Genomic DNA, 24,561 nt, shown 5'->3' with positions numbered 1-24,561 from the left:
TTTTAGAGTCACGAGACTTCATCGTCATGACATTTTACCATATATGGCAGAATAGCAGTACGTAGTGTTTTTCCATGTTGTTCTCACTACCACTAAACAGTGACAGGCGAGAAGTGTAAAACAAGCGCCATCTATGGATTGCAAATTGGACGTGTTACTGGCGGTCCATCTTCATGAGTGATCATAAATGGCTAAACAGGGAATGTTACTAGAGCCAACATTTCGACAAGTCTAGTAATCGTCAGGGCAATTCTTCGAAGACCATATGTTGCGGCTCATCAAAGGAGCACAAGTTAGAGACCAAGATAGGAAAGGTGTCACTGAATGCATTGACAAGTGAATACAAGTTTTTCTGACGGATAAATTACTTTAATCACAGTAAGCACAGAACCAAGTTATTTATCCCGAAATGGCACATGTCTTCGCAACATGACTTAAACAACGTCATTGGCAACAATAATTTATATCCCGTTATCACGTCTCCGACGTCTGCAACATAAAAAGGTTGCCTGGATCGTTACCCATTTCATCTTCTTGCTCTTCACTTAACATGTCAAAATATACACAATCTTCATGCAAGAACATTGTGACATCCACAATTCCATCTTCCCGCATGACACACCAACAGTTGGTGGTTGTGAATCTAAAATTCAGTGAAGCAGGTCATTTACTGTGTTTTTTCATGCAGTGAGCTCAGATATTCAATGCCTGCCCTGCTTCCCATAGCCCCTTCAAATTTGGTGGGCACGATATCAATTAATTTGCGGCAATGGCCACCGATTGCAGGTCTCGAAGCCTAACCCACATTTTGCGAGTTTCAGTCTCTGAACAGCAAGTCACAGCCATTTCACCTTTTTCTGCAGCCTGTCCAAGAACACTCAAACACGTTTGACCTGGGGCAAATATCTTCGCATAGAAATGTGAAGTTAGCAAATGACCACCAAAAAGTTCTCATCCAAATCTAAACGTCGCAATAGTCTCATTAACAAGTGCATTCGGAAAAGCATACACTTCCCACCTAAGCTTATTCGTCCCCTACCTGAATCACACCGACAATCAGTCCAGAAGCCCACACATTTGCCACCACAGCACACTGAGTCCACTTTCAGCTTTCTCTGATTCATCAACCGTTGTAGCCATCGCCCTTTAGACAATCGTAATAAGTCTGAACAGCGCAACTGAACACAGAGAACACATGCACGCACATCATGTGTGTGCTTGCATGTACACTTCTCTGTCCGCGTTCAGTCCCGTTGTTCAAACTTATGATCGTCAACCAAATACCCCACCAATGCACTTTCGCCTATTTCATCCTTAGACAAGCGAATGGAACATGCATCTACGATTTATGACAGTAATTATTCATCGCGGCTTCAAGAGCCACCCACATCCGCAATGTCAGGAGTGACCGAGTCTTGTCCAGTGGCATTTCAGGTCATTCTCATCTCTTTCTTCGTCCTCGAATCGCACGGCACCGTTTCCCACATCCTATCTACACAACAGCGATCACTTGTTCGGAGTCCTGAAGCCCCCCACGTCCGCAACCTCGCAGATAAGAGAGTCTTGACCCGTGAGGAGTGAGTCGTCGTCTTCTTCATCTTCCTCGATCTGCATGTCCCCGCCCCCCGAATCCTGTTCAAGGAGCGCCCGGGCGTCGGTCACCTGCTTGAGCAGGCCCCGCGCTTCCTCCTTGGTCTCGGGAAACTCGGTGCACTTGTGTGCATACTCGTACGCTGCATCCAGGTCCTTCTGGGCCAGGTGGTGCCTGGCCAGGAAGCGGCAGGCATGAGCCAGGTCCTCACGGTCCGCCCGGTAGCACTGGCTCTCGCATTGCCTCACATAGTCGGTAAACGCCGCGCAGGCCTGAGAAGAGTTTCAAAAGAAATATTCTTTATTCTTTCGTTATTCACACAAAACTCGCAGCGCCAGCAACATTATTCCGAACGCCATAACATGCTATAAAACAAATCAACAGTCTTTTGGTTCACAACCTCAGGCGGCAACAAGTTCCACTCCCATATTGTGTGCGGAAGGAAAGACGATTTAAAAAGATCTGTCCTAGGGAGATACTCTTCCACTTTACATTGATAATCTCTTCAGGATGACAAATAATGTGGGGGATCCAGATATAAAGATGCCATGATCCCAGTTTCATTCTTGCATATTAAATAGAGCTTGAGATGAAGGCTTTTGCGGCGGTCTTTTAGAGGAGGTCACCCCAGAGTTCTTTTCATATTAATTCAGTGCAATATTGAATAGATCGTATCACCCCAACACATTCCTTGCAGCGCTTGACTGAACGCATTCGAGAGCTTTAGTTCGTACAGAGCGGGATGGATCCCACACAGGGCAGGCATATTCAAATAGAACCCTTATGTAGGCTTTGTATGCAGCTTAAGACTCCTCTGAAAGAAAGCGAGCGATTCTCCGGCCTTACGCACAATACTGTCAATATGCTCGGACCATGATCCATCTACAGATAAAATCATTCCCAGATGCTAAGTCAGAAGGCAGTTTTGCGAAGAAAATCACACACTTACCGTTGAAGGTGAATACCGTATTTCGATTCAATTCAATTAAATGTTTTCATTTTCTCGGCAAATCAAGACGGAGGTGAGGACTAAAGGCTTATGTCTCTGACAAAGGTCCTCGCCTCCTCCATATGATGAACGTTCTTCTTAGAGCATATTTATATGCTCTAATACGTTAGGTTTAAGCAGTGCTATAACAAAGACAACAAAACGCTATTTTAAACTGCACATATCCAATATGCACAAACATAATATATGCATTTTTATATAATGTTGACAACATATCTGGTTATAAAGCTGTTTGCTTGCGTATAGCCAACACAAAATAATGTCAAACCCAGATATATTAAATCTGAAGAGGTTCAGAAAAAAGTTCCGTATATAGATGATTCGATATATAAGATATTTTATACATCGAAAATATACTCAAGGGGATTTCACAACTGTTTGATATACACAATGATTTCTTATATGCGGGTTCAATTGTATAGAGAAATTTCGGAGCTAAAGTCGAGGTGCAGTTTATATACCGTATTTTCCGGTGTATAAGTCGCACCTTTGTATAAGACGCACCCCCTACTTTTTACGACTTTCGAAAGAAAAAATGATATATAAGACGCACCTTTGTATAAGACGCATCTATTTTTAACTCAGTCGACATGATAAAACACAATGACCCACGCAGAGTACATTGATTGCGAAATGCGTAGTCACGCACGGCACTGAATATCTGTAAGCAGCAGTTTTATTAAGGCGCAGAAAACCACTATTTATTCTACTGGATTTGAAGCCACATCCTCCGGCGCACTGTCAAAAGTTCTTCCGCCTCGGTTGGCAGCATCGCTGGGTTGCCGTCGTCAGCCTCTGAGTAACTTTACGCAGCATTGTAAGCACCTTGAAGCACATCGTTGGCACTGCCTGTACTATGGTGGCTACCATACCTTCAGGGCATTACCAGACTTGGCGAGAACACATAAACAACGAACGCGCCGCACGGTTATCACACGATCGTCGGATACCACCTACACACGCATACAAAACGCAAATGGCGACCGGAAGCCGGAAGCTGCGACTACTGCTGGACTGCAGCGACGTCTCACACGGAAACTGATGATGATGATAATGAAGTGGTACTTTCGCTTTTGCAACTGATATTGTGGGCGCTACAACGTTACAATGGACCGTTGTGGTGCTCTTTTTTATTTATTGCCTCAGTTCTGTGGGTTTAATTCTTCGTTTAAGAACAAACAATTCAAACAGTACAATGGGGCACGCGACAGTGGTGGCTTTTATTGCGGCCGTAATCTCCGTGGTCGCCGCGCTGCTTGAACAGCAAGTAGCTGACATCTAAGATCGCAGCCGCTTCATTGTTACAACAAAATTACATATATATTTTTACGAATGCTCTCGAGCTCAGTTTATCGTACTCATAAATTAAATATAAACAAATTGGTCTCGCAGAGTCACGTAACTTTTTGCGTATATAAGACGCACCGTTGTATAAGACGCACCAGCGAAAATCTAGGAAAAAAGGTGCGTCTTATACACCGGAAAATACGGTACTCGCATTTCGATGCACACATTGGTTTTATGGCAATACACGGGGATCTTTTTTTAAACACATTTTTTTATTTTTCACTGGTTTGCGCTTGCACATGTGGGTTACATGCAGAGGCAGCTTATATGCAAAAAAAACACGGCATATCAAATCTAAAGGAGATCACAAAATAACAGAATATACTGAATGAAATAAGGCAGATCAATCAATAGGCCTGTTTTTGTTGCACACAACTATGTATATGAAGCCAAGGAAACTATATGGAGCATTATTATTAGTAGTTTTCAATCGAAGCGTTGCTACTGCAGGATAAAGTAAAGCAAAAGTGTATGAACAACAAGTTGCCGCTAGTGTGTTACAAACCCACGACCTCAGCATAATGTAGGCATGCAGTACACTACCAAATGTGCTATGGCAGTGGTCGTTCTCACATCCACATTCTTGGGTATTTACGCCTTTACAACACACATTATGATCGACTGTCTATATAAATGCGTGAAATTCACATAATTTGATGCCAAGAACCTGGAGACGAAATATGAAGCAAGTGAAAGTTTGAGAATAAATTATAGCGTGTTTTACAGCAATTAAACGTCATTTAAACATAAATAATGATCTAATTATTTTACAGTCAGTCCCGCTATATTTCTTCATAAACCCAATTCAATGACCAACTCAAATTAAATGCGATAGTTATCTGCTGGCAGCGGGCATTCCTAAAAAAGGTAAAAAAATATTTTGAAATTCCTTCCGAAACACCACAGGTCTAACGTCTTGTTAAACACGGTACTGACTTCACCAAATTCATTGCGTGTTGCGAAATATATCAACCAGAAAAGATACAAGGGAACTTAAGGCAACAAGAATGCTTAATTTGCCATTAGCTCAGTGTTTGTAGTTTCTTCCTTGCCAATAGCGCACAGAGATCGCAAAAGTAAGTCACGTCTCCAAATGAGGATGCCCTGTCCCAAAGGGTTATGTATGCGTAAACCAGGGATGTCATCCAGCGCGACTCTTTGCCGTGGCGTTGAACATAGATCATCCTTTTTACCCCAGGACGTCGTGCAGTACGTCATATTAACGAGCTGGCAACCAGTAGTTCGATGAGATACAGGCCCCAGGTATCGTGCTTCAATGGATGGCGATTAGCTATTTCCGCTATTCATGTGCTGGACCACATTTTTTACAGTTGTTTCCACACAGCTTACACAAGCAAACCCGCCAATACCAAGTGCCAATCACAAATTTCTCGTGCCCAAGCACTACTGTGCGAGCCATAGATTACTTTAGATTGATTTGCATCTAATCTAGTTGGCGATCTTCCGTGTTCAGTGGTTGCAGCATTAATGAAAAACGCATTAAACGAAAGTGCATACATATTTTCTTTCAGATCCAATATATTATCTCTTAAAGCACTTGCCAGAACAGCGCTGCCTCATCTGCATGAATGTTTCCCATAACACAAGAAGTGATTGGGGTATGATTAGCAGAGGCATGGCATGACAGAGCGTTTGGTATATCAAAAGCGACCGAGTTTTCAATGAACGTGTAGTACTCCACTATGCTTCTGCATCGTATTTATAAACAATCCAAAGCTTTCGAAAACACTACAAGTGCAATACAGTCACAAAAGTTACCCGGGTCACGTACAGTTTCATTACGACGAAGATGGGATGTACAGCCACTATGAGCACAAATGATGTTATCCGGTACAGTAGAGCCTGAGTACATAGACCTCAAAGGGTATCGCAAGATGGTAATTAGATATACAAAAGATGCCAATGCGAAGCACATTTAGAAACTGCACACATGTCAAAAAGTCTCTTGACACTGAAATGTGGGAAGTTACCAACTTGTTCAGGGTGTCTACCGACCGGGAAAACCGGGAATTCTCAGGGATTTCGGGTAGTCGGGAAATTCTCAGGGAAAACTCAGGGAAATTGTGCTCCCATCAGGGAAAATCCACAGTATCTTTATTGAAAGGCGACGAAAGTCGCGGTAGCGCCTGCTCGATATTTTGTGAACGCATTTTTCAAATCAAACGGCCGCTGCGGCTGCGGGGAAGTGGCGCACCTTGATGCTGTCATCGCCTTCAGAGCGGTGAAGTGGGAGAGAATCCGGCTAATGTGTGGCATGCGGGAACCGCGAACCACAACACATCGTATCGCGCGATGTTGTCAGGATGTTCTGGGAGTACGCGGTGTAGTTCTGTAATCTTCCTCGCGCGTGCTGTGCGTTAGCGCCCGATATGGTGTTTTTGTTATCGCCGCGTGTCAAGTAACAAGCATGATTAGTTGTAGAAGCGGTAGCAGTAGATGTAACGAGCTTGAGTTATCTTGCAAGCGATCGCGATCGCGCAGGAAGCGGATGTCTTCGACAAGGCTCGTATCTGGCAAGCCATCCCGATCGGCGAGAAAAAAGACGCTTGTTGGCTGTTATCGGAGAGCTCACTCGCTCTGATCCCGAGCTTCAAAGATGCTATTTAGGACTCCGTGAAGAATATAATAAATTTCCAGGCGAGAGCTAGCGTAACTAACGGGCCCATTCACAGCAAGTGAAAGATTTTTTATTTCTTTTTTTTCCCGATGAGGGCACTGCTGAAACAAGTTTTAGGCAGTCGACTGAAATTTTTGGGGGCTGCAGCTGGCAATTACCAGCCACACCACGTGGGTGTTTGCTACAAAGCCGAATTACAAAACTTTTTAGAGCCATGGCATAGCGGCGACCGAAATTCGCGACACCGGGTCCCACATTCTCGATTCGGCGCGCGATATCGGAAAACAGTAACGTTTTCAGCATAATCGGATGTGCCGTAATTCAGGATGTTGCCGTGCTTTCATGCGATCTTAGCCCGCAGCTATATTGCTTTTTTAGGGGCGAAGCTCTTTAAGGTGGCACCCGTTCGTCCCTCGTAGTCGTAGTAGTAGTAGTAGTAGTGCGTAACCAGTCGTAACGCTAGTACCAGATCTTGACCTCCAAGGTGGTGGCGGTGGGAGATTTTTCCTGTGCGTTGTTGAACAATAAAAAATCCGCAGGGTGCGCGTCAACTAAAAGCCGAATTCTTCTGTCTCTCATTCCCCATTAGCAGCCATTGGCATGTTCCAGTAGGAAACGTTAGTAGAAGTAGAAGTGTAAGTGTTAGCTAAAAGCCGACTTCTTCTGTCTCTCATTCCCATTAGCAGCCATTGTTTACCTCCAAGGTAGTGCCTGGTGAGATTTCTCCTGTGCGTGATTAAACAATAAAAATTTTGTTCAAAACGCCGTTTATTGATGAAATAAACCAACGAAAGACGCCAGATGTTTTGTAAAAGCAAAACGAAAGAACGCCAGATGTTTCTAAAGCAAAACGAAAAGACGCCAGCTGCTTAACGAAAGACGCCAGATGTTTTCTAAAGCAATGGTTTTCTAAACAATGAAAATTCACAGCGTACATGTAAAATTAAAGTGAGCTGCAAGTCGTCATAACTCATCGAACCTTTAGTATAAACGCGCCCGATCTCACGTCGGTGATGATGTACTGGGCAGAATTCACGGAAGATTCACGGTTTACCGATGAACCTCCGCAGCTTCGCCCACTCATCATCATTCACTCCGTGGATATGCTGCGATTTCTTTTGCGATAGCAATTATATAGACACTCCGACGCGAATTTCTTGCCTTCGCCATGATCTTCCCTATCAAGTCCAAATCGCGATTACATCACCCCGCGCGTCGCAAGCTCCATGTGCGAGTGAAAGTGTGCGAGCGCTGCCGAAGAACGGGGCTTAAGCAGAGATGAAACGAGCCGACCATCTCATTCGCGCGATGGGCACATGGATAGGAGCCGGTGCGTTGGGAAGGGGGGGGGGGGGCTGGCTGCGTGAGTCCGACAGGAAGTGCGTACTTTGTACCAGCGGGCGTGGTCGCGTGCGCCGCGGTATCTTTAGTGGGGATCAGCATACGGCTCATACCTTTGTAGGTGTTGTGCTCTAATTGCAAAACTTCCGTTAAAGCCATAGCAGTGGCAGATCCCGGGGGGGGGGGGGCGATCGCCGCTACCGCCCCCCCCCCCTGGGATCTCGTGGGATTAAGTCGTTTTCATTTTCTAAAATGCGTATTAGAGAGTGACATCACCGAGCGATATGGTCTCTACCCATCTTGACGTAAAACAAAGTTCTGTTTCACTCAGGGAATTTCAGCAAAAACACTCAGGGAAAACCTGGAAAACTCAGGGAATTTAGAAATGTCAACTCGGTAGACACCCTGCTTGTTCTAAAACCGCAAGTTATCATTCATCTTTCACTTGCGCGATTTCGTAAGACATGAGAATCGGACAAGGAGAACTTTTGCGTTCTTAAGCAGCACCGCAGTCCTCTTTCTGACAACAAACAGCCACAGACCGCGTGCTTCACCGCACGACACTTACTACTTTCTGCTATTAGTATTCTTCACCGCATTACAAGGCTGTGATGTGGTGAAGCTTGCTAAAGCAAATTAATCTTCGTGAAATATAAATAAGATTGCTGCTGTGCGAGGCATCCATACCTTGACATGCAAAACTTGCTAGTTTTGCTCTACGCCTTGCACTGCCATTTGTTTTTAATGCCCTGCCGGACAGCAACTGCCAAAACAGTGCCATTAAGTCGGCACGAATTATTTTAACGATGCCAGTGATTGCGTACCAGTCAAGAGAAGCCCACTTGCAGGGACACAGCACAGCGAAGAGTTCAAAAAATCAAATGAAAAGGTGCATGGGTGTTCGATGTAGGCATAGTGCAGTGTTATAGTACTATTTTGTACAAGATTTTACAGGGGATGTCACAACTGTTTGATAGAGGCAGTAATCCATATACGTACAGTTGAAACTAAGTGACGACTGTACTCAATTTATTTCATCAGATTGGGAGAAGTGTAAAAACAAGAAAGGAATTTTTCTAAAATTGTGATGTGAGACATCCAAGGCTGCCCTGGCATCGCCTTTTCTGCAGACACAAGCTCTCGGCCCAAAATCCTATGTTCCTTTTGCTCGTCCCCGTCCCCTTTGTGCTAGTAATCATGTTCTATTATGCTCGATAGCAACAAGCCCAACTTTCTGGCTTAACTGTCTAGCAACAACATTCTAGCATAAAATAACACAAAAGTCAAAGACACCTGTTCGCTCTCGCCGAGGCGCTCGTAGACGCGCGCCAGCCTGAACAGGGCGAGCCCTTCAAAGTCCCCGAGAGAGTGGGCCCGCCAGAAGCACTTCTTGGCCTCGTGGTGCTTGTCCAGCTTCTCGTAGGCCTCACCCAGCGCCACCATCATGCGCGAGTCGTTGGGCCGCAGCTCCTGCGCTTGCCTGCGTGTTGCCCGTAAACAGTATACAGTCAACTTCTGTCATCAGCAGCAGCAGCCTGACTACGCTCACTACAGGGCGAACGCTTCTCTCATGTTTTGCCAATCAACATGGTCCTGTGCTTGCTACGGCCATGTTGGTCCCGCAAACTTCTTAATCTCATCTGCCCTCAACTTTCTGCCTACCCCTCACAAGCTTGCCTTCTCTTGGAATCCAGTAGATTACTCTTAATGACCAGCACTTATCTTGCCTAAGCGCTGCATGCCCTGTCCATGCCCATCTCTTCTTCTTGATTTCAATAAGAAGTCTTAACTCTCGTTTGGTTCCCTGACTCACTCTGCTCTCTTCTTGTCCCTTAACACCAAAGAGCAACACAATTTTCTCATATTAGTAAAGTACTCTTTCACGATACCAAAAATACCACGTTTGCTGCGAGAAGACGCTTATTAAGCGAGAAAAACGCGCAAAAACAAAATGTGGGCAGTTTCTGCACCATTCGCCGTGACGTCACATGTTTGACGGCGCTAGTAGGGACTACGTAGTTCCTAATCGGTAAAAATGAAGTACATAGACTTAACATACCAAGTTTGGGGTAATTTTGTTGAGCCGATGGCGCCAAAATACAATAAATACACTTTTAAATCCTGATGTCACACGGGGAGATTCAGCGCGAGATTTAGAAATGAAACTTTGGGGGGGGGGGGACTTGATTTTCTCCTGTATATATAAACCTATAATGATGGTGAAATTAACGATATTAGAGTTCTCAGAGCACAATTTATTGATCTAAACCAATTCATTGTTTCTCTTTAATGTCCCTCTAAGGTTACACCTATCATTTTTCTCTCCATGGCTCGCTGCATCTCCTCAGTTCGACTGCTACAGAACGATCAAAATTGGTTTAATTATCCCATAAATCAAATTATGCAAGAGGCAGAAAAGATATCAAGACATGCAGCTGGCTCACTTCACTGTTGCCTGGTTGTAACACCTCTCCAATTAAACATGCAACCACATTTGATAGGTTCAAAGTAGAAAATTAACATCAGACTGACGCTGGGACATCTAAGACACAGAAGTCAAAGACAAACACAATTTTCTAGCAAGAAAAACACAGCATTCTGCCAATTCTGGCATTAACAAAATCACTAACCAGGAAACTTAACCTCAACAGAATGAAATTTCACTTATGTGCATTGTCTTGTCACCACACTCAGGTAGTATTTTACCGCTATCAAAGCAAAACATGTCCTTTCCGTATAGTTCATGGCTCATTTCACATCCCGCACTCATAACTGAATCTATCCTATCCTAAAAACCCAGATTCTCATGCATTTGCCTAAGACAACTAGAAGACAAAAGCCATCTTCTTTTAGTCCTCAGTCAATTGTATTGATCCCACCTGAAAGCTTTCAGACCCAATGTGGTTTTGCATTACCTCCTGGATCGGAGGAATGCGAAGCTTTCTGCACCTCACGAGGTTTTGCACAGCCTCCGTGATTGTGATGACGTCGTCATGTGATGTCACGATGACATCGCAGGGTGAAGTCATCACATGATGATCTTTTGCATCCCTCCTGTTGACGCTGCCAATGCCGACAGTCACTATTCCCATTTGTGAGGCATGTAAGGCTTATGCCTTAAAACAGGTTACTTAAGAGCACGAAAGAGAACATTAAAACCGACCTGTAGTAGTAGAGACAGTAATTGGGCATCTTGAGTATCTCATAGGTCTGTCCCAGCCCGTACCAGGCCCGGTAGTCCCGACGGTTCACCTCAATGGCCTGCCGATACGACTGGATGGCGGCGTTGGTGTTCTTCATCTCCATGTACTCGTGGCCCATGAGGGTCCACGCCGCAAAGTAGTTCGGGTTGAGACGCAGTGCGCGGCCGAAGTAGAGGACGGCCTTCTCGTGCTGGGACCGAAGCGAGTAGAAGTTGCCGATGACGCAGCATGTCTCGGGCTTGTACTTGTCGATGGCGCACACGCTGTGGGGCCAGGTGGCTCAGCTCGACACGCAACTCCTTGACGTACAGCAGGTTGGAGTAGATATCCATGTTTCCAGCCGGAATGGGTCGGCCTTGCGCAGCTTCTGGAAGCCCTCAATGGCCTGTCGACGACCCGCATGTTGTGGTATGCAATGGCGACCTGCGATGCCAGAAGAGTTCCTGAGTACGAATGTTTTGTGCTTCTAGAGCCTCATATGTAGAGTCTATTTGAGGCTATGAGAATGAGCTAAACCATGTGAGTGACCATGACTGGCACCCAGGCATCAAGTGGCTGCAGTAGCATAGCCAGAAATTTTTTTCTAGTGGAGGGTCAAGCAACCTTTATCTATGATTGAGTGCGTGTTTCTATGTGTGTGTGTGTGTGCGCATGATGTTACGAGAAGTACTTATTCAGCCGTCGTCAGTCAGCACTGGTAGAGCTAACGCAGCAGAGAGCACACAGGATTGCAGACCAACAGGCCAGCTCCAGACTGAGCCCCACAACAATGTTTGTCATCTTCCAATGTTGTCATTATTCAGCACCCATGCAGGAGAGGACCGTTTCCATACTCGTGACGATATGTATACATGTAAAATAGAAAATTTTGCAGGGGTTTCAATCCCCCCTTGGCTATGTCATGACCGAGTAGTTGCCTTGCAGTAGTTGGTGTTGCTAACGTCTGCCTTGCCTGATACCCCATGCAAAATAATGCTCGTGCCCAGCTGTGCCACTAGTCAGTTCAGCCACTTTGCAACTTTGGTCACAGAACTAAAGAAAATGAGCAGCGAGTCGAAACAGTGGTGACAAGCAAGCATCTTCTCGTGGTAAAGTGGTGCTTTTGGTATTGCAGAAGGACAATTTACTTATGCAGAAGGAATTGTTTTACTCTTTAATGTCCCTTTGAACGGACACTAAAAGCAAATAATATTTATGTCATAGTGAAGGTGAGCGCTTGAGGACGCCTAAAGCATCAGTACTATACACTTCATCGCTTTAGTAATCGAGAAATTAATGTAAATGTAGGACAAGATTTGCATCACCAGCGGAACTTCGGGAACACAAGCCCGAACACATTGAAGGGACTCAGTACAAGTAATCGCAAGTACTCAGACTACCCATGACAACAAAGAACATTCCAGTGCATTACAAGATGTAACAAAATGCAGTTTGCGCATTTCCCGATTCATGCTTCACTAAAGCACTGGTTGTTGAGCATGGCAAATGCCTGATCAGAAGGCCGTTCTCAAAGGCAGATGGTTTGAATTGCACTAACGGCATATGGACCACTAAAATGTGATTTCCTTTCAAACTGTGCACTTCCTTAGCGCGAAACATGCATTACGAGGTTTCTGGAACACTATTTCAACAATCCTCGCCGACTTAATATTTCACTTAAAGGCATCTTAAAACTAAGCTTATCCTCTTCACTACCGAACAAAGATGTAAGCAAGAAAAGAAAGATAGGGTTTGCAAAATCTTATTCACATGGTCGCACAAGTGCAAATAAAAAATATTGAGACAAAAATTTTATTTTGAAAGGGTAAAGATGGTGTAAATAAATGGCAACTTGAGTTGCAAATATGGCAAAAACACCGCCGACAAATGCAAATTTTGGCTCTCAGTGCCTCAAATACTTTCTAATGATTCCCAAAGACCAAGAGCATAACTTCTGTTCACACTACTTTGTATGCAAAAAAAATTAACTGCAAATCTTAAGCACTTAGGCCTAAGTACCGCACGCCCTGCCCACTGCAGTCTGTTCTGCTTGCACAGCAGCAGCTAACATCAACTTCTGCTGTTCCCTATTGGAGTAAGGGTAAAAAACACTCTGGGAGATGAAGTCGCAAGTCCTTCAATTACACTGAGCAGCTTGCTGTTGTATAACTTGCTGAAGTCATGTTCACGAACGTGGATGCAGGTAGCAAAGAGGTTAAAGGGATACTGAACAAAAATAGGAAAAAAATCACGAAAACATCGAAATTCAACTTGGTAGACGCAAGTGGTTTCAAAACTTCCAATAGAAACATTTATTCACATATTTTTCAACAGTTGGCGGTATTTCGGAGGATTATCAGCGCACGGCGGCTGCAAGCCAGGGGCTGCGCATCGACAGCCCTGACGTCAAACGTCCTTGAGGCAGATGCAGGTGCAACATTTTCCTGTCCTGCTACTTCCCTTTGTCTACCTCTCCTGTACATCCCAATCGCCACCTTCCGCAAAGGCAGAGACGTACTCCACTCTTTAGGGAGCTTACCTCACCCGAGGTAAAGCCCCTAAACTGTGGGGTAAAGCCCCTAAACACTGTTCACTGCCAGTGCCAATAATAGTAATTATAGGAACCGTAGTGGGAGTGGAGCAGGTTGAGAGATGCAGGCAGCGGCTGGCACACCCATTTCTGAGGACATTAAACCTCACCAAACGTCACATCTAGTTCACAGCATGGCCGCTAGATGCTGCAGTTTGTGAAAAGCGCATTAAATTCATTATTTTCCACTAGGTTCCGCCCGAAATGAAAATTGTGTCTATTGAGTCCAGCACCCAATCTTTCAATTTGGTGGAAAATCTTGGCGGCAAAAATTTTGTTCAGTATACCTTCAAAGCTAATTGCAGCTGCTCCATCACTGACCTGTGCCATGAGGTACGTGCTTTCGAGGAAGGGTCCCTTCTGGAGCTGCTCATACGTCTCGAGCACCTCCTCGTTGAGCTGCAACTCGAGGTAGGTGTGTCCGAGGAAAAACTCCTTCATCCAGTGGTTTGGCAGCTCGAGGCTGCGCAGGTGGTCGCAGTCGGCAACCAGCGACGACAGCTCCAGCCAGGCGCCCCAGTGCAGGGGCTCGGCATGCACTGCCTCGACGAAGACATCAACGGCCTGTTGCTGCAGCTGGAGTCGCTTGAGGACCACGCCGTAGATGTAGAGGCAGAAACCGTCCAGCTTGGGTCGGAGGGCTCTCAGCTCAGTCTGCGGGCGAAAAAATAGAAGGAAAGCAGTCAAATCACTCTCAGTGACATTAACATACAGGTTTCTCCATTATGGGGAACAAAGTTCCGTCACAGCACCCCCCTTTGGTCAAGCCCAAAGTAAAAGACAAACTGCTTCACAATGAATGGTCTCTGGCTTGCCATGAGTAAAGATTCGAAGTAAATAAGCAGTTGGGTATGCATCTGGGCATGATGAGTGGAAAAACAGCGCTAAAAAGACGAGACAAGAAAGGACACGAGACCACAGCACCGTGGTCTCGTGTCCTTTCTTGTCTGTCTTTTTAGCGCTGTTTTCTCACTAGTAAATAAACAGTTCTTGCAATGCGACATCAGAGGTCTTTGGCCGCCATTATCACCAAAAACTTGCATGGCCATAACCCTGCTCTTTAAACAATTACTGGGCAGGTCCGATTGAGTAACAGTACAGGGCAAACTTTGCTCCCCATTTCTATGTAAATAGAAGGGTCGTCGACATCCCCCCCCCCCCCGAGCGTACGGCTTTGGACGTTCATAAGACATAATAAAAACAGAAGATTGTGCGAGTTAAATTACATTTATGCAACAGCACAAAAGGACACGGACAAAGTAGAAAGTGGATGACACGAGCAGTGTCTTTTAAATAAATGTTTATTCAGTTTAAAGACACCACGTGTGTCAACTGCCCTCTAGTTTGTCCTCGTCCTTTTGTGCTGTGAACAGTTAATGAGACATGATCAATTGATCCAGTTTAACCTACCATATCTACAGAAGGGACTAGTAGTCTTATGAATATGGGTCCTTAGCGGAAGGTACCAGATTTTTTTTTCCAACTAGGGTTCAGCAGGGCTAGAGATTTTGTACCCATTCTAAAGACGAATGAACATTTTTGAGGCTCATACGTGCATCATGAATGGAGGAAGTACACACAAACGTCAACGAGCCATGTGTGGAAAAAATGTCAGTTCTTTTTTAAAACGGGTGCAAGATCACAGCCCAGTGCTGCACTTGATGGCATTGCATGGCTCAAGTATCCAGCGGAATTTCTACCAGGGCCCTCTACATGGCAGGCGAGTATCCTATCCCAGTGCCATACTGGTGCTTGAAACTCCTTCACAAGAAGAGCCGTAGTAGAAGGGCTAAATAACAGCAGGCGTCAGACAATGCAACTAGCATAACGAGTGGGTGGTTTAAAGCTTCCCATGCATTACAGAGGGCTCAGCCATAATTCTTCAGTCATCAGCCAAAGCATCAACAAAGTGCACATAATGCCTTACAGATGTGTAGCGGGTACCTCACTTCTTCGCAGGATGATGAATAATGTCTTAGTGGGTATTTCCCTACTTGGCAAAATTATGGTGATTTATGGTGTAGTGGGTACCTTCTAACTCAACTTCCAGTAATCGCCCCAAGAGAGTTTACAAGGGGATCAGAAAGGGCGCTCCACCAGCTTTCGCTGTGACTGTGCTTCGTGTTCCATGCAGGCCTGGCATTTTTTTTTCCATGCTACAATGCACGTTCTTGGTTCCTCATGCCAGATTTTTTAGATTGACGAAAGTTGACAATTTAGAGAAACACAATGCCTAACCGAACGCGCAAAGTGCCAAATGGTTTCATTCAGTCTGCGGTGTATCGTTTCCAAGATGCTGTCCCATTTACTCTGAAATTACAGCCTGCAAATGCATGTTCACATAAACTTGCATGTAAACTTGCACATAAACTTCCGTTGGACATAATCTTGCATGTCCGCTGCCAAAGGAGACCTCTGTAAATAAAAATGGTGAGAGGCCATCCAAAGGTAAATTGACGTTGACAGCGCAAGAGCTATCATGCCAAGTCAAAGTGCCAGGTGGTTTGCTATAGCAACAGAGTCTGCCGCTGCTGCCAGCTCAGTGTTAGTGCCAAATACTTAATCCACAATTTGTTATCTTACACTGGAAAGGTTTCCTCTGTCGCATGAGAAGAAATAGCGAATAATCCGGATTTAACAAGGCTGACCCTCCTCAATGCACAGCTGACCCGTGAAGTGACATTAGCAAATGTGACAGATTTATTGCAATGACTCTCAAGGAGTAGGCGCTGTGCTTACAAGGCATTGGACAACAATGTCAAAGTCAATCGCAATCGGACCTGCACTGGATCCAATTCCTCGATCGTGATTGACTCCTTTACGCAAGCTGCAGAAGGGGAGCAAATCACGGTTGAGAAGCTTCATCCCGATCAGGCTGAATCGCATACAACAGTCAGTGATGTTCCATGCCAGAAATTTTCGCTTTTTCGGAGAATTTTGTGTTGTCATTTTTGACGAAAGGGAAAAAGGGAATCATTGCCATATTGCAGGTAATCTCAGGAATGGTAAATTTCTCCTATGATGACCCATACACAACGGTCACAGTGTGCTTTTGGCTTCTGCAGTCGGTTCTGGGGCATACAGTGCGCAATAGCATAGCCATTGAGATTAGTTTCCGCCAGTTATGCGGAGCGATTTCTAGTTCAATCTGGGTGTAAGACTCCGTGCCTACGTATGCACAGTTAACTTACAACACATGAGTTACGAGGGCCATGGGTTTGTGTTGTGCATGCACTATGTGTTATGCACACGCATGCATTATATTTATGTGTGTGTGAAGTCGCTCGCGCATTACTACTAGAGTGATCTAGTACACTCTAAGTACTACCATCGTGCAGGGAAATATGCTAGGATTTTTTCGAAGTATGCAGGGGAAAATGCCCGAAATAGGGAATTTTCGTGTCTCGGAATGGGAATTCTTCGGCGTAGTACGGAACATCACTGGGCACCGTGTGACACCGGTATAACGCACTCACAGAACCGAGCGCCGTTTGCACGAGTGCGGCAAGTGGCGCATCGCGTCGCAACGATGTAAAAACGCGTTCACACCTGTAGGTCTTTCAGCTCCTGGCTTGCCCCGCGGTCCGCAGCCGTGATCGGCTCGACGGTGTCGTCCAGTCGCTTCTTCTCGTCCGAGAGGTACCTCGCGTAATAGTGGAGGAATCGCGTCGTCCCCGTGGCATTCTTGGTGAAGTACGCGACCCGGTCGTACTCCTGGAGGTCCAGGTAGCTCTTGGCGAGGAAGTACGTATCGTCCAAGTCGTCATTGCGGTCGACCGCCGCCGTCGAGTCCTGTGGACTCGCCTCTACGTCACGCAGAGCGTACGCGAGCTCGGACGCCCACTTCGCGCTCTGTCGCAGTCCTCGCAGAGCGCACTCGCGCCGAGAGCGCAGCAAATCGCGCTTGATCACGGGAAAGTCTAAACTCAAACCTTCCGCCATGCTAGAGAGCGTAGAAAGATTGTAGACGGATATCCTGGAACCAGTGGCAGCGGCAGCAGCGGCTAGCAGTGCGCCCGCCGCCAGAACACATTGGCGCTGTCGTCGTTAGTGACTAGGGGCAAGAAAGCAGATTCTAAAACCGAACGGCAGGACCAAGAGAGGTGTCTTCTCGACGGCGTTGACTGTCTTCCCCGTACATTGAGCCTTCTTGTCACCTGAGATGGGGGGGGGGGCGAAATCTGCCCCATACATTTACTAAGTAGGGTGGGAGGGCGCTGCGATGAACCTTTGCGCCCCCCCCCTCCCTCTGATGGGTGACCCTGCGCACGCCTATGCTTCTGTGTATGTACTTTTCTTCTACCGGCAGTGTATGTCATACAGAAAACTGACAGACAATTAAGCCGAGGAAACCACAGGGGACATTATTTGTGGTTTCTGAAATGACGTGCAATGATTCTCACTTGAATTGAAAAGAATTAAAGTGGACGAAAAAACCCTATCCGTCAGTTGGATCCGAACCCACAGCCTTCGTAGGGCCACGCAGCCTCGATCATGATACGTGACTATACCAAACAGCGAACAGGGTTGCCAGGTACTCAGAGAGCTACCCGCCAAATTTCGGCCCATTAATAGCCCAAAAGTAGCCAAACGTAATTATTAAAAAATAGCCCAAAATAGCCAAAGAGAGTAAAAACATTTCTATTTATTACATTTTATGCAGAGAGAGAGTATATACATGTCTCCAAGTGATCTGCTTGCAAGATCGCGTATGTGGTGCAGATAGTAGAAATAGAAAGGAAATGTCGCTTTATACGCTGGAATTTGTTTTCTTGTTGTTTTCATTAATTTGTTTGTTTTCTTTGAAGCTTTGAAGTGACGACTCAATGTGAAGATTGTAGTCAAAGGAATAAAGAACTCTATGGAGGAGACGAATATAGTAATTGCTCGTTTGTTTGTAAACGATACGGATCACATTCAGAGCATATGTTGGAATCCATATCAAGTTAAGCTAAAGTAAAGCGGTAAATTATATCCTTTAAAATCAACTGCGATGCGTAGAATTTGGTGATAGTAGGCATAGCGTAGACAAACATTACGAGGCTTATTAAGCTACTTCGTGTGTGCTTTCATCTACACTTTGTATTTAACTCCACAAGTATATCCGCCGTGAGAAGAAACAACTCAGCATCATCGTGAAACCCGGCAAACGAAGCTTCGCCTTAAAAGGAAGGGAGTGGATTCATTATTACTGACTACCGTAATTGTCTGATGAAGGCTGCTGACACCTAAAGAATGCAAAAGCACAGATAAATGATGGTAGAAAGAGCGAAGTAAAGATAACTGTGTATGTAAACACATGATTCGCAACGAACTTGAGGCACAACAACCACTAAAGAGGAGAAAAGGCACTAGAAAACAAGCGCTTGAAGCGAATGCAGGTAATAGCCCAAAAGTAGCCAAATAGCCAACGACAAAAAATCCCGCCAAGTCCAGAAAAATGTAGCCCAATTTGGCTATTTATAGCCCAACCTGGCAACCCTGACAGCGAATGTGGTCTGACGCCTGAGCCTGATCCGTTCAACGCAAGAAACCTCACGCTGAACGAAAAAAAGACCCCTCGCAACATTGGAAAAAGCTGTTCGTCACTTAGAGTGTAACCAGATTCAATGATTAAATTAATAGTTAGATGTAGAATAAATGAACGCAGAGTTGTTGCAAACACAGAGGTTGCCCGCCAATTTTCACTTGGTGTTTCAGAATTGCGTGCGAAACATATGCACACGCGGCAAATAATGTGAGGACGACAAGAAAAAGGTATGGGGTGTATAAAAATTATTGTAAGAAAATTGCATGCGCGTACATTAGAGGCGTAGCCAGAAATTAATTTTTTTTTGGGAGGGGGTGGGTGTACCCTCCCCCTTGGTTACGCCTGTGTACGTACTGATTTAGCGCTATCTGCGCGCTTGTGATCCCGCTGCAAGTACGATCTGAAAATATGGGAAAAAAATAAACCTAAAAAAAGGTGCAGGCCGGTGGGCAGCCAGTTCGCGTACATAGATATGATGTGCGTGCGATTCATGCGAATATTAAAGAACATACATTTAAATCAGCATTCGAGCAGAATGGTAAAAACGTCGCAGAATTACTAATATTATATTACTAATAATATTATGTAGTAATGAATAACATATAATAATATGCCCAGAACATTATAGTATAGTAACAAAAGCGGCTATCCATGCGTGCAATCATGAAATTCCATATATTATCTTGACCTTCCTTGTCCTCCCTTTTTTTTTTTTTCCGTTGAACTCATTTTTCCTATTCTCAAAGCAGCAATGGGTTCTTCGCACGAAGGACGTCAATCTTCCGTTTGACATAACCGCCCATCTTCACTACTTAAAAAGTCAATTGCTTTAACCTTCTTAATTACAGTCTCAAATGATGTCTTTAGTCATCTTAAGATGTCTGCGGCTACAGAAGTAATTTTGAAGGCGTCGAACCAATATCGCATTTCCATGATTTTTCAGGATTTTGGACGCATTTTTTGAAACACCCTATATATGAGGCGTAACGATCGCATAATTTGATTTCTGCGCCGTTTTATCTGAACGAAATAAGCTTTTTTTTTTCTTTGTAGGCACAAACTTACATTATTGTCTTATGGGCGAACCAATGCAGCAATAGAAGTAACACTCATAGTGCAACGATAGCCGCGGTCGCAATCGTCAGTCGTCGATAATGTGATCGGTCCGTGAAACGCGTCGGCTTTTGTACACGCCTGACCGAACCTTCCAGCGTTATATCGCTGGTGCTCGCGTTAGCTCCACGAACGAGCTCGACAGTCGCGAAGTTTCCCAAACACTGCGGCGCGCGCCGGCGCGTAGCGGTGCTAAAGGCCTTACCACACGTACGCGTTGCAGCGCGTCAGCGCGCGGCGTTTAGAACGCGGCTCCGCGCCCTCTCTCTCCATAGGGAGAGGGCGCGGCTCCGCGTCTAACGACACGTGTTGACGCGCTGCAACGCGTGCGTGTGGACAGGCCTTAACACTTTTTGCGGGTGAAGCCCGGTCACACTCGAAATAAAGATGCGCAAATGGGCAATGGCGTATCCAGGGGGTGGCACACCGGGCCCGTGCCCCCTCCCGTATTTTTTTTCTTTTTGCCAGGGCATACAGAGCACAAGGTCACACTCTACCACATCGGCCAGCCCCGCCCCCACTTCATATCAGGGAAGTGCCCCCCCCACCCCCTCCGAAAAAAATTCCCGCCTACGCCCCTGCTCATGGCAATGCCACCCTCTTAAAAAAAATTACACCATCTCCCGCTAAAGGGGACCATGAGGCGCTGCGAAGCCGGAGCACTTGCACGATCGCGTTCCGTTGGCGTTCGTTGGGCATGCTACCGACCTCGCTTCGTGGAACGCGAAGAGGGGACGCTACGCGCGTCGTATCTTCCATCTAGCCTGGCCGTTAATTCTCACAGGGCGAGCGGGGAACGCGGTCGACAGGCGGCCGAGGGGGGGCAGCGTAGGAGAGGAGAGAGAAGGGGAGGGACGCGCATGCGCTCGAGCTCATCGTGGCGTTGCGCAGGAGAGAATTTCGGCATGTCTAGCCCGCGTTTCAGAGGAAGAGTGGAAAGGGGGAGGGGGAGGTAAGGGGAGGGTATGCGCATGCGCAGTAAGGGTGGTCACGCCGCACAACCACCACCACCCGGATTGAGCTCCGCTCGCATCTAAATATACGCCAGGCCTCCGCCAAACAACCAGTACAGTCACAGCGAAGCTTGAAGAGTGGCCTTTAGGGTAACTTATACAAGTACACATGGATACGCATGCAAGATATCCCACTACGCCGTAAATCATAATTTTTGTGAAGTAGGAAGTACCCACTACGCAATTAGGGCGGGAAGCCACACAGTCGCTTGCGCAATTCGCATTGTGTGACACCTGGGTGATTTTTTTGCTCTTCCACCAACATATATATATTAACGCGATTCCTTGCCCGACATGACGCCTGTATATAGGTCTTTTACAGCGAAAGCTGTTATGAGATCACAACAACGGCCGTTTTTGGCGCCGTAGTTGTCCGCCGCCGCCGCCGGTGTCCGTAACCGCTATCGCGCGAAATAAAAAAAAATATTCAGGACGGAACGGGGTTCGAAACATGGGCCTCTGCATGGAACCACAGTATTCTACCACAGAGCCATGCCGGTCTTTTTTCTTTCTTTCATGGCATTTATTCAACATAGACATGGACACTTGAAAGCAATCAATATACAGACAAAGAACTAATATGTTGATTCTGCTCTTATCGCGACACAATGACGAACAGACGGCACTTAGAATTCGCAATGATCTCTGTAGCGAATACATCAATAACGGCCCTTTTCTAATTATATGCTAGAACAACAGTAAGGATAAGCACTTCACCAATGCCGTATATCATTCTGGCTGATTTTCCATTCGCTCGTATACACCTCTTAGCTGAGTGGCCATCCTGAGGAAGTGGGCTGTTGAGGAAATTATCGGCTCTGCGTTTCTCTGCACATGCGCCTCTTCCACAGGCTAAGTATTCCGATGAAAAGAAGCATGTCCAAAGACACGTCATTACAACTCGCTTTCAAAAATATCGCACGGAATGTGAATTTAGCACATGTCTTTTTCAAGAGTTCGCCTGGAGCACATCCCATAATAGGATAGCATATCTGCAACCTATGAAACAATGTTCAATTGTTTCTGGCGCATCACACAGAGGACATTTAATGGACGACACAAAAATGTCTCTTGAACGAAGGCAAGTCTTCACAGGCAAGGTATAAGAATGTAATAATTAAAAAAGAACGTTTTTATCGATGGTGTCAGCGGCATTTTAAAAGAGTTTCAAGCACCGGCATGGCTCTAGGGCATGATGTCCTAGAGCCATGCCGGTGCTTGAAACTCTTTTGCAAAAAGAGCCTATTCAGGCTTCATGTCGGGAAGGCAACACATTAACATATGTAATGTGCGTGGTAGAAAAGTAAAATAACAACCAGGTGTAACACAACGCGAATTGCGCAACGAGTCGGTGTTGAATGCTTCCAACCCATTACGAAGGGCTTTGCCATAATTCTTCATCGTCATCAGGCACAGCATCTACAAAATGCACGCAATGCCTTACAGGTTCCTAGCGCGTACCACGGTTCTCCGCAGAATGACGAGAAATGGCTAGTGGCTGCTTCCCTACTTCACAAAAATTATGATGATTTATAGCGTAGTGGGTTCCTCGCAAATGCACTTATATTGGTTGCCAAGGAAGCCCATATGGCCCCCCATGATCCATTTCCTCAGGGTCTCAATGAAGTTCTTTCCCTCTCTTTTTCTCTTTCTCACGTTAACGTATGTTATGTAGCGTGAAGGGAGAGTGAAATAACAATCGGGCGTCTTACAGTGCGACTTACGTAACTAGTGGGTCGTTTGAAGCTTCCAGCCCATTACAAAGGGCTCCGCGATAATTCTTCATTGTCATCAGCCGTCGCATCAACAAGAAGAGAGAGATGAAAAAAGGAAGGCCGGGAGTTTAACCAGATATTAGCATCTGGTTTGCTACCCAGCACTGGGAAGAGGAAGTAGGGACAAGAAAGAGGTCTAGAGAGAGGGGGGAGAGGGAAAAGAGGAGAAAAAAACGCACGTACGCACACAGGATAAAAAACAACACACTCAGGGATGGCGTTCTGGTTACAATCGTTCAGAAAGGCAGGCCGATCGCAAGAAGCGCAGTAGCGCTTGCATGGCCTTCTGCGACGTTGCGCCCTGTCGATGGCGTAGAATTCTTTTCTCCGACAAAGGTCGGTCATCCAACTTGTTGAGCGCGTTGCAAAGGGATATTAGTCGTTGTGCACCATACTGTGGGCAGTCGCAAAAAATATGTCCAATTGTTTCTGCGTCGCCACAGTGGTCACAGGCTGTGGTGTCGGCCATAGGCGTTGGTAAACGCAACGCCCAACCACAGCCTACACAAAAGGGTCGCGTCTACTTGGCGAGGCCTCGGTGGGACTTGAAGACTTAAGGTGGGGTCAAATGAGTGCAATCGAGCATGCCATTCCACTGCAGTGTGGTGCGTTGGCGAGCATGCAAACGGAGCTTCCGTGCAGCGTCGGTCCTAGTTCATGGTATTATGTGTGGTTAGCGAGCAGCTTGATCGGCCCGTTTATTGCCCATGATTCCGCAGTGACTGGGTAACCACTGAAAGTGATTTGATGTCCTTTCTCAGTTATGTGGTGTATAACATCTGCTGTCTCTAGTACCAGCTGTTCGTGTGGCCCACGGAGTAAGGCTGACAGTACAGAGACTTCAGTGCCGCCTTCGAGTCGCAGAAAATAGTCCACTTGTGTGTCGGTTGGTCATTGACGATTGTAACGCTTTACGAAGGGCTGCCAGTTCTGCTGCCGTCGATGATGTTGCGTGAGACGTCTTGAATTTAATTGTCGTAACCAGGCCCAAAGCCGGGAGGGGGACAGGGGCTAGCCCCCCCCCCCCCTCTGGCTCTTCCAGCTTTTGCTGCGACTGTGCTGCGCTTTCGCGCAGGTCTGGCGTCTTTTTGCAAAGGAGTTTCAAGTACATCGTGGCTCTGTGATGAAATACTCGACTGCCACGCAGAGGGCCCCGTTCAGATCCCATCCTGTCGTGGATACTTTTTTTTAACTTGAATTTTTCTCATTTTGCGCGATAGCGGTTACGGACACCGGCAGCGGCGGCGGACAACTACCGGCACTGCTGTTGTGATCTCATAACAGCTTTCGCTATAAAAGCATAGTCTCGATGGTGCAAACAGTGCGCGCGAGGCAATATGGTAGACCCAATCGAGGCTTCGAAAGTAACCATTTTACTCAGAAACTTCATTTTGTACTTTTTGATACGACCATTTATGCCACACCACAAGCC

The 24,561-nt window shown here is 46.0% G+C and overlaps 2 protein-coding genes across 2 annotated transcripts in view; both read right to left on the bottom strand.

Moving 5' to 3' along the window:
- Positions 1-699: 699 nt before the first annotated feature.
- Positions 700-17,681, bottom strand: LOC119387937 (cell division cycle protein 23 homolog). The gene is given in 8 exon segments (XM_037655519.2): positions 700-1,863; positions 9,220-9,406; positions 11,090-11,397; positions 11,399-11,466; positions 11,469-11,516; positions 11,519-11,552; positions 14,020-14,352; positions 17,248-17,681. Coding segments are annotated over 8 exon segments (1,728 nt in total). The 5' UTR covers positions 17,641-17,681; the 3' UTR covers positions 700-1,506.
- Positions 17,682-23,649: 5,968 nt separating this feature from the next.
- The window catches only part of LOC119386210 (uncharacterized), a 7,116-nt gene continuing 6,204 nt past the window's right edge, over positions 23,650-24,561 (bottom strand). Inside the window, exon 4 of the mRNA XM_049414255.1 lies at positions 23,650-23,681. Within this exon, the coding sequence (XP_049270212.1) occupies positions 23,650-23,681 (32 nt within the window). The remainder of the gene's footprint in view (positions 23,682-24,561) is intronic.

Source organism: Rhipicephalus sanguineus, chromosome 3 (genome assembly GCF_013339695.2).
Source record: "Rhipicephalus sanguineus isolate Rsan-2018 chromosome 3, BIME_Rsan_1.4, whole genome shotgun sequence".
NCBI classification, from domain to species: Eukaryota; Metazoa; Arthropoda; class Arachnida; order Ixodida; family Ixodidae; genus Rhipicephalus; species Rhipicephalus sanguineus.
This window is presented reverse-complemented; position numbering and strand designations above follow the sequence as displayed.